General features: G+C 52.4%; 4 protein-coding genes across 6 annotated transcripts; 2 read left to right on the top strand and 2 right to left on the bottom strand.

The window, feature by feature from the left end:
- Positions 1–553: 553 nt before the first annotated feature.
- H257_07803 (hypothetical protein) lies at positions 554–4,387 on the bottom strand (the record flags this gene model as incomplete). 3 transcript variants are annotated; one of them, XM_009833447.1, is made up of 8 exons in its annotated part: positions 554–763; positions 821–925; positions 978–1,281; positions 1,343–1,398; positions 1,452–1,506; positions 1,554–2,561; positions 2,614–2,817; positions 2,863–4,387. In XM_009833447.1, the coding sequence occupies 8 exons, from the start codon at positions 4,385–4,387 to the stop codon at positions 643–645; spliced, it is 3,378 nt and encodes a 1,125-aa protein (XP_009831749.1). In that variant the 3' UTR covers positions 554–642. The 3 variants fall into 3 exon arrangements, with proteins under 3 accessions (XP_009831749.1, XP_009831750.1, XP_009831751.1); XM_009833448.1 differs by having other exon boundaries at positions 821–1,281; XM_009833449.1 differs by having other exon boundaries at positions 821–1,281; positions 1,343–1,506.
- Positions 4,388–4,523: 136 nt separating this feature from the next.
- Positions 4,524–5,145, top strand: H257_07802 (hypothetical protein). Its single transcript, XM_009833446.1, has one exon. The coding sequence runs from the start codon at positions 4,537–4,539 to the stop codon at positions 4,918–4,920; it is 384 nt and encodes a 127-aa protein (XP_009831748.1). The 5' UTR covers positions 4,524–4,536; the 3' UTR covers positions 4,921–5,145.
- H257_07801 (hypothetical protein) lies at positions 4,524–8,433 on the bottom strand. The gene is made up of 12 exons (XM_009833445.1): positions 8,197–8,433; positions 7,942–8,132; positions 7,307–7,895; positions 7,116–7,260; positions 7,005–7,054; positions 6,595–6,681; positions 6,482–6,539; positions 6,340–6,414; positions 6,086–6,230; positions 5,842–6,028; positions 5,141–5,311; positions 4,524–5,065 (listed from the first exon to the last, which is right to left on the bottom strand). Exons 1-12 carry the CDS (start codon positions 8,392–8,394, stop codon positions 4,958–4,960), a joined length of 2,004 nt encoding a protein of 667 aa, XP_009831747.1. The 5' UTR covers positions 8,395–8,433; the 3' UTR covers positions 4,524–4,957.
- Positions 8,434–8,870: 437 nt separating this feature from the next.
- H257_07800 (hypothetical protein) lies at positions 8,871–9,853 on the top strand (the record flags this gene model as incomplete). The annotated part of the gene is made up of 1 exon (XM_009833444.1): positions 8,871–9,853. A coding segment is annotated over one exon (728 nt), but the record flags the coding sequence as incomplete, so codon positions are not given.
- Positions 9,854–9,886: the final 33 nt, after the last annotated feature.

Below are 9,886 nucleotides of genomic sequence, written 5' to 3'. Positions count from 1 at the left end.
CACTTGCACCACCAAGAACTTGACGAACAGCATCGTCCAAGTCCTTAGGTTTGTACCGGAACCGTGGACGTGCCATGTTGGCGCCAAATGACAAGTGAGGTATTGTATTTGAGAGGTTTTGCCGCGATGAATACATGCTTGCGGATTGGTTGGTTTGAGTGCACAAACAATTGGTCCGTGCACAATTAATTGGTCATTTACGTTACTTTTTTGGCGAACTATGGGGTATTTGTCAGTTTGACAGCACTCTATTTGAATGATGAGAATATGAAAAACTACTTTGTGTCTAGTCAGTCATTCAGTCTCTGGGTTAGAGGTCTAATATACGTATACCAAGTAGCGTTAAAGTTTATACTCAGTATTGTTGCGATTTTGTAGTTGTTTGCAAAGCCCAAATCTTCACGGAGAGCTGTAATAATAATTCGCCAGCACTTTAGTTTACCAGAAGGCGGGGAAGTTTGCAGTTCACATTGGAATATACTGTATTCTATTGAAAATATACTATTAATAGTAATTTCTATTGAAAATATACTATTAATAGTAATATATTCAAGTACTATTAGTACTAAGACTTACTAGTAGTAGTAAAGCCGAATAATTGCCCCAGTCGAAAAAGGCACATACAATCGAACGTTACACTGCTTATGTCGCTTCTGTGGCGTCGTCTCGAGGGGGCGGCATGAACCGAAGCAGCAACGGCGAATGAGCCGTCAAGGACATGGCCAGGATCTGCTGCATCCGGTCACCGTCCATCCGACCAATCCTAGCACAAACATCAATCAATATACATATTAAAACCAACCGCGGGCCTTTCACGTACGACACAGCCCATATCGAAAGGTCGCTCTCTTCCGACGCGAGAACCACGGGGGTGTCGTCGGCACTGATCACCACCATGCCGAGGGCTCCGAGTTGTTGCACGACCCTACCCATCCATCATCCACCAACAGACTCTTGTCAATCTCGTAGAGGTGTACTTTGCTTTCTGCGTAAAAGAACACGTGCCATGCTTCACGACGACCACCGACCCCTTTCCCCGCACCGTCACGTCGTCGCGATGGCACGCCGTTTGCACGGGGGTGGACAGCACTACTTGAAACGGCTGGGACTCGCGCACGGGGGTTCCGAACGAGGCCGCCACGTACGCCATGGAGACGGTCTGGGCGATGTCACCTTCGACATGCCATAGAAGGAAGGACAAAGGCGCCGAATGGTCCGAATGGCGTTGAGACGGTGCCAGTAATGTCGACTTTGCCTTTGGCAGCCGTTGCCACATTGCACCTATACCCAAACACTCTATTTCGCAACCCACGCATATCTCGCATATATTTTGACGACGTACTTGCAAATTCGTACGCCAACACTGCCAACAACACGTCGCCTTCGTCCCGCGACATCCTAGTCAACCCCCTCAACCGTGAGCAATATACGCCTACAGTTCATTTTTTTACATAGCTACAGGGAGTGCTACATGGTCCACATGTGGCATGTTCAATGGAAACGTGCCTACGTGAAATCTCAGAGTCACGAGCCAACTAAGATATGTAAACTACCTGGCCCCGCTACGTTGTTGGCCAATAACAGTCCGTCCCCTTGGGCGTGCAGAACATGGTGCGCTTTATCTGTGAACGAACAACCGCCTCGGATGGCAACGACCACCACCACGTCCCCCAGCACCATTTGGGGCAAACTCAGCTTGAAACAGCTGGACGCGGGAGTGGCGGGTACGAGGGTGACGTTTGTCGTCGTCATGGACGTGCTCCAGTCGGCCATGTCCAGCGGCAGCACCCAGTCCTTCAGCACGGACGGGGCTTGCACGACCAAGTGCGTGACGTGGGGCTCGGCAGTCGCTTCGACATTGTGGGTCGCGGCTGCGGACGAAGACGTGCGAAACACCAGCCGCTTTGGAAACGAAGCTTGGGTGTACCACACAACGACCTGCTGCGGCCCCATGGTGGACACGTTCTTGTCGTTGATCCCCACGAGGTGGTCCCCCGCCACTACGTTGGGAAACCGGCAGTGAACGTCAACGGATTTCACTTCAGTTTTGGTACGAAGGAGGCGATCCCACACGATGCCGATGGGGCCGGGCGATGTGACTTGAATCTCATACTGAACAACGTCGCCATGTTGACGTGCCGACCGGACGGACGAGAGGGGTACAAGCTGCCACTGAAGTCGCCGCGCTTCGACCTTGGGGTCCTCTGGAGTTAAATCCGGCACAACAATTGTTGGGGCTTGGGCTTCTGTAGACGTTGCTAGAGGGGTAGTCGACGAAGTTGTGGACGAAGAATCAACTGGAGGGCAATACAAAAGCAACGTGCGGGGGGGATGAGTGGCTTTGTAGCGCGCGAGGGCGTCCCATGGGCCCAGCGCAGTCACGTTGGCGTCGTTGACCAGCAGCAATTGGTCGCCTTGGTGGATCACTTGCAATCGATGGGCGATCGAACCGGGTTCAATCGCGTGAACGACTGTGCTGGACATGGCATTGTGCAAGTCCCAGTAAATTCCCACGGGAGTTTGCAGCTCAGGGAGGGTCACTTCGTACCAAAAGGCCTCGCCTAACAGCAAACAATAGTATTACAAAGAGGGCGGGGGGGGTGAAAGGGTTACCGTCACGGCGAAGGCGAGGAACGTCCGCATGCGCAGTCAGTGGGTACTCATGATGATGCGTTTCGGTGACCGATTGAACTGGTGGTACGGTCTGGTTGACTTGAGGTGGGGCTGGGGGGGCCACTGGCGTGGACGCTCCGACACTAAACCGCAGGGTTTTCGGCCATGCCGACTTGATATACACCGGGACGACGTCGGGGGGGGCTACGCAATGTATCAAGCAACAACAACGGCAGTAGGGGGACCTACCAAAAGTGGACACATTGATGCCGTTGATGGCCACGAGGTGGTCTCGAGGCTCAAGGCAGTCGAGGGCGGCGGCGGGGGAGTGCGGCTCGATCGAGTCGATGACAGTTCGATCCTCAATGTCGGCGTCCCAGTTGATTCCGAGGCGGGTTTTGGTGGGAAAGGCCACGTCGAACTCGAACGCGAGGCCGAGTTTGCGCTGGTCCGCCACAGAATGCTGCTGTTGCGACGGTTGGTCTGGCGCTGTCGACGAAGGCGACGTGGTCTCAGCCGAAGCTGCTGCGTTTGGAGTGTCTTCAATTCGAATGGGGTACATATTCGTAGCACTGTTGCTGGTGTTTCCGCCTTGTGGTGCTGCCACGCCATTCACATGGCTTCCACTGGTGAGATTCTTGTCGTCATCATCTTGGGCAATGTCGACCACAAGAGGTAGTTGATACACATCAACTTTGGGCTTATGAATGATGTTGTTCTTGTCCTTACTGGTAGCCGACGTATTAGTCATCGTGGAGCTGCAGGTTTTAGATGTGGGGGGGGGCATGGCGGTAGGAGAATTAACGTTTGCATGCAAGTATACGTCGTCTCGCATGTGAACATGAGGATGGCTTGGATTCGTGGCGAGCACCTGCTCGAGCGCCGTCACTCGCGACAACTCCATGGGCTCAAACACCAACGTGGTGGCGCGGACAAGTTCGACCAGAATGAACCCAGTTAGTTGATTGCCTTGCCCTTCGCTGGTGTCCACCAATGGCAGCAACGCCAACGTGCCTGGTTCACTGTCTAATAAGTTGTCCAACTGTTGAAGTGTGATGGGCGTCGTGTCGGCGGCGACGAGGCGATCGGATTCGGCAATGTCCAGAACGGATGATGGATGGGTGGAATCACCGTCGATGGACGCGACGCGAAGGTGAACTGCCTCGGCGCCTTGGACGTACACAGCTTCCACACGACAACCACGTGCGACCAAGTCCGAGAACGGCAGATGGAACCGAAGCGAGTCGTCGGGATCGTCGAGGACGACGTTGTCATAGGGAGAGTCTGCATGCGTGGAATGGACAGATGCGCTGCGACGACGTTGGGAGGGCTCGAACGTGACCACGGAAGGATGCACAACCGTTAGCCGGACAAAGCCGCTCAGCACACGTACGTCATCGTCTGCTTGATCGTTTGATTCCGAGTTGGGATCGTCGAAGAGGGGCAAGACATAGGACATCCCAGCCGCCGCATCGGCGACTTCCTCAAATGATTTGACTGATATGGCATGCATGTCCACGGCAACAAGGCGGTCGGATGGCGCCACGACATGGAAAGGCTCGAGGTTTATCGAGCAAAAGTTCAACGATGTGTTAGTGGTATTGCAGACGCGGTCGGTACTGTCGATAACGCTGTGGACGCGCAAATGAACGAAAGAGTCGACTAAGATGGCGGTCATGGTGTACTGGTGGAGGCTGAACGGGACTTCAAAGTAGATGTTGGATGTGGAGAACGTCAAGAGGCACAGGGCCGCCAGGACGTGCAGACCGCGCATGGTAAACAAATTGCAACTGTTCAAGATACATTCGACAATAGAGGGAGCCAATCAAAACGCGATCTGAATCATACTACAATATGATTCGTGAACAACGGGTCGCAAAACACGTTGATTGGTAGAAATACAATCCAAAGATTTTTCTAAGCATGGCGGCGTTGCTGCTGATCGTGCTCTACGCTTGTAGCACCGTCGTGACGGCAGCGGAAGTCGGCGCGGCAGTCAAAGTCCCTGTGTATCCTTACCTCGTGGAGTGCTTCTGCAACACGACAGTGACGTCCCAAGTCACTGTGATCACGACCGACGCGTCGCAGAACACCCAGTCAGCGTCCATCCAGCTCCCGTCATGCATCGATGACGTCTTTGCCACGACCGGCATTCGGTGGTACATGAATGGGCCGTTCGACCCAGCAATCACGTACTGGCCAACGTCCAGCCCCGTCGACTACAGCGGGGATCGCGGCGCGATTCGCCTCATTCGCCTCGGCTATAGGTGCCAAAAGACCCCATTGGGCGACTCGTCGTTATTATAACAGTAATTATAACATATACTTCTACGTCGTTATAAAACTATTTTAGATGCTGCTTCTTGTACTTGATGAACCGAAGGAGGTTGAGCCGTGTTTCCTTGGCATGGGCGACCAATTCCCGGTCCAGCGACTTGGCTTCGCTCTTGATCTATCGGCACACACACCCACGATTGTATATCACCATTCCGTGTATCATGTTATAACATTGTTACAATAAATATACCTTGGACTTCATCCCTGCGCCAACATGCTCGAGCGACGTCAAGAATTTCACCTCGTGGAACACAGAGTCGTATTGCTCGTCCGCGTAGATGTCAAACAGCGCGTTCAAGACCTCGCACACCACGGCGAGGTCGGTATCCCGCAGCACGGCGCTCAGACACACCGCGAGGACCTACGGTTCAATCGTCATGATGGCATGTCATGCAAGTAATATGTAGAGTAATGTCTCATCGACTGTTTGGAAATCGAAAATGGATTCAAGAACCACCAAAGCCAATCAAATCACGTTCTGTCGAATTTCTGCCAATCCTAGTCCCTCAAATCAGGTATACTATTGTTTGTAAAGTATAGTTTGTACAAGCTTAAATGTGATCACACATGGATTTGAAACCAATGTGGCGAAATGCATCCAACGTCCAAGTTACAATATTGTCAAGTCGATTCGATATTGGAGTGGGGTGGTGCTCAATGAATAACCCAATCGGCAGATAATCGACCAATCAAAACCCACAACACGAATCAAGTAGCCAATCAAATCCACGCTTCAACCAATACAACATCGAATTAGTGTGTGATTGAAATTCGTGTGATACTCGATGATCTTTACATACAAAAGTCAGGACAAAGAATCGATATATCGATAGATTTGGTAAAGAATTCGCACAAAAGTCAACCAAATTTGGGGTAATAAAAAGACAATACCTTGTTCTCGGGCAACGAGTGCGCCTTCTTGCCCAACGTGCCCAGCAATCGGACGGCGCTCGTGCGCGCTTCCACCGACGGCGAAGCTTGCGCACTGGCCAGCACGGCGCCCAAGTGCTCGGGCGCCACGTTCAGCGGCAAGTTGTCGTCCACAGATCGAAGCACGAGCGCACTCAACACGGCCATACTACCATATCAAGACATTGGTGACGTGGCAGCCTCACAAACAACGGTGACGACGTACACGGCGGCGTCGACGTCGCCCGTGTTGGCGCGGTCGGGTTGGAACAAGTCTTTCGACAGCGCCAACTCGTTCTTGGACTGTACATCCGCATATAGCGCCAACACAACTTGAAACACTTGGTTTAAATCACAGCCCCGGGTCAAATCTACAAGGATAGACGTGAAATATACACAACCAGTCAATTTAGACAAGAAATATACACAGCCGTCCAGTCAATTTAGAAGTGGCTCGGTCGTTTTACAATGAAGTCGTACCAGCGACGGACAAGTTGGCCACCAAATTCGTCAAACAGTTGAGCGCGCGTTCACGAATGGCGGCGAAATCGTCCACTAATATTTAAAAAATATATCAACCATATTGGACCACCAAATATTATTGGACGAAGGTCGTACATACCCACGGGAGCGGCCAAATGCGCGGGCACAGTTACAACGCTTTGCACAATGCTGTACACCTGTGAAGTGTTGTCGTTCAGCCACGTCATTGTATGGAGGATTGTAGGCACATACATGGGGCAAGATGTTTTCAGCACCAAACACTTGAGCGGGAACGGACACGGGGCGACTCGTCGCGGCGTTGCCTTGGGTTTGCGCCGCCTATAGTACATCCATCGGAAAAAAATCCCTTCAACATATATCACACGAGGAAAATTCCAGTGAGCGCCACAGGTTACAATGGGAAATGTCCTATTACAACTTATCCCAAGAACAAACATGGCTCAACTATTGTGAATTCGCTATAAACTTCCAAAATTCGCCTGGTTTGTCGAATCAATATATTGAATCACGCCAGAGTTCTGATTGGTTGAATATACTTGGTCCTTTCTGCAAGAGCCAATCAAATCCAATCAAAATTGAATATTAGCCAATAGCGTCGATGGATCTGGAAATTTCATATCGAATCGACAATATAAACGCACCTCTTCCATACCATCTTCGTCGTCACTTCCCCACTCATCGCCGTCGTCTCCTGCATATATAACCACCACGACGTTGGACATTACATCGTCTATGATATGAATGGAATGCACCTAATTCAACGTTCGCGAGCATGTTGCTGAGCAATTCCAAGCCCAGCGTCAAAATGTGAACGTTCTCCCGCCACGACCGCACGACCGCCACGGCCTTCTTGACCTTTTCCACATGCTCTCGCTCTTCCACGTCTTCGTCGGCAAACTACAACATCCAGGTCAACGCTCAGCGTGCCACGTCATCAAGTTACCACTTCGACGGTGCCGTAATCTTGCTGCGCCAGGTCCCACTGCTCGGATGCGGCTTGGGCTTGCCCCACGACGCCAATGGGGTCGTACGCGACGGCACTTTGCAGTACGGGGAGCAACAGACCAACACTCTGCGCGTTCTCGAGCACGTTCGGCAGGTTAATCGCGACCCCGATCGTAGTCAGACGAAGTTTCGTGGAATGTTCCGGCGACTGCAGAATCTGCAGCAACGCCGGGGGAAACTCGGCGGGAAACGACTGGCTCAGGTCGGGGTTGTTGTCGCATAGTACGAGCAGCAGCTTCATGGTCTCGAGGTGGAGCGCCGGTTGCTTGGCCACGTGTAGTGAATGCAGCAACGCAGGCAGCAACGCGTGGCGCTGGTGCGTCGCTTGGACCAACGCCAGCGAACAGCTTTCGCACAAGTTTGTCAGTAGCGCAAACACTTGCTCTAGAATGGGCACCGCGTGCGGCGACGCCTTGCCGTCGACGTTGTCCACGGCATATTCCACCACAATCTTGATGCACGGCGTCAAAATGTCTTCGCTCGTCATGGACTCGGACACGTCCAACCCCCCGAACGCACTGATGTTGCTACGATACGACCTTAGCAACGTACAGAAAGGGTGGCTTGACGTACCGAAGGGCACCCAGCGCGTGGAGGCGCACGAGCGTCGATGGGTCCACCACTCGCGGCAGCAGCTTCTTCAACAGACCAGCGTTGAGCAATTTGTCGAGCATTTTCAGCTTGTCTGGGGTCCCTTCGCCTGCAAAGAACGATGCCAGCGCGACACACGTAGCCTCTCGTACAGAACCTTGGAGGTTGGTCAGCTGGATGGACACAACAAGGATGATCTCGTGAGGACATGGCATGATGGAGCAGTCGCCGACGTACCCCGGAAAGGAAGTCGGGCACTTGCTTCTTCCCGCCGCGCGCCGCCACTGTGGTGGTTGCGGCATCAGCAGTCTCGTTAGCATCGACTTCGTCGTCCAAGCCTTCCATGGCGTCATCAATCTCCGCTTGCGACGGACCGCCCGTGGGAGGCGCAACGTTCTTGTGGCTGATGTTACGACGCTTCTTGACCTTGCCCATGGTGCTAACTCCTTGATTGAATGTTGGATTGATATCAACGCGCAGTTTTGGGTTGGCCAATCCGGCCCAACCATCGAACATCCACCAATCAAAACGCGTTGTTCAAATTCGGACACGCGGATTGGCTACCATGTATTATGACGATTCGACACCAAAATAAGCACGATGTTTGCGCCGGCCCCAGCACGGTGTACAGTACGGTAGTTAGGGGCGCTGACAGGTGCAGTAGTAACGTTAGGATCGAGTGCCATATATAGCGATGCTGGAGGGAGCAAAGTTCCGCTGAATGTACCCCCGCTGTGGCCGGCGCGTTGCTTTCTTGCTGTCGTCAGTTCGAACGTGGACAGAAAGAAGTTCAATCGTTCAATCGACGTACAATCGACTGTCCAATCAAAGTGTGTTATCAGTCACCTTTTAACCAATCAAATCACTATTCTTCGATCTTCGTGTGTGAAAGTCCCAAATCGATTTCTGCCCCATGACGAGCAACCAAGGTCACGTGCAGTCGCCCCCCGATCGACATAACTCCACGTCGACTCCACCGAACAACGGAATGCTCTACAAGATGACAGCGGAGCTGTTTGTCAAGGACACCGTGTGCGCCCGCGACCACAGCGGCAAGCGCCTGACACCTACCACATTCGAGGGCACAAACTGGGGTGCCATCAAGACACAAATCTTTGACCAGTGCCGGCCGCACATGGAGAACAAGGCATCATACGCGAATGGTCAGTGTCACTTGATCCCCTTACCTATGACGACTTCGATTGCTTCGTATCGATCAAAATGGGACGGACTCCATTCAAGCCGACAAGCAGCGCACTTGCCCAACGCTACTTGGTGGATCATGTCAACGAGACGTTCACGGTACTTGTGTACAAATGGGGAAACAACATCAACAACGCGAGTGACTTCCAGCAATTTCAGGAGCAATGCGTCCAAGTTCCTGAACGGGACAAATCCGGTGCTGCAGCCGAGTCCGTGCATCAGGCCATGGTGGTGCAACTCAAGAAGTGGGGGTCTGTATATCGCGCAAGCGAGGCTGCGTGGCGAATTTGGGCGGCTGGTATCTTGTAGAAGCCTCTGTACTTGCATGCTGCCAACGTTGGCATGGCGCCCCCATCGAATGTGTTGCCAACATTGCAACGAGTTCTCCGCGTTGCTGACAAACGTCTGGCGCAACACAATATGCATCTACCATTGACCATTGTGAATTCGTGCCTGGAAGACCTCGACGGGTTGAAGGGTGCTGCGCAAGAGATCGTTCGTCGTCTGGATGCCTCCATGTGCAATCTGAAGGCGCAAAAACGCATGCTTGAAGCAATGGTAGCCGACTTGCAACCAAGCAAAGTCCCCAAGTTTGGACGTGGTGGGATGCTTGCGATTCCAACGAACGATGGCACACACCGTGCAGGACCTTAGCCTTTATAGTATCAACAATTCAGTCATGTTTCATTGCTTTTGATTTGCTACCGGTAGTAATTACACTGTA

This window comes from Aphanomyces astaci (genome assembly GCF_000520075.1).
Source record: "Aphanomyces astaci strain APO3 unplaced genomic scaffold supercont1.16, whole genome shotgun sequence".
NCBI classification, from domain to species: domain Eukaryota; phylum Oomycota; class Saprolegniomycetes; order Saprolegniales; family Verrucalvaceae; genus Aphanomyces; species Aphanomyces astaci.
The sequence above is the reverse complement of the archived record's forward strand: the minus strand, read 5'-3'. Positions and strand labels throughout refer to the sequence as shown.

Bases quoted from the DNA above. Each gene is read 5' to 3' on its own strand.
- H257_07802 (XM_009833446.1), top strand. From the start codon at position 4,537: ATGGCGGCGTTGCTGCTGATCGTGCTCTACGCTTGTAGCACCGTCGTG.
- H257_07801 (XM_009833445.1), bottom strand. From the start codon at position 8,394: ATGGGCAAGGTCAAGAAGCGTCGTAACATCAGCCACAAGAACGTTGCG. The intron at 7,896-7,941 runs GTACGTCAAGCC...GTCGTATCGTAG, and splicing joins CACGCGCTGGGTGCCCTTCG to CAACATCAGTGCGTTCGGGG. The intron at 6,682-7,004 runs GTGCGTTTATAT...GATGTACTATAG, and splicing joins ACGAAGATGGTATGGAAGAG to GCGGCGCAAACCCAAGGCAA.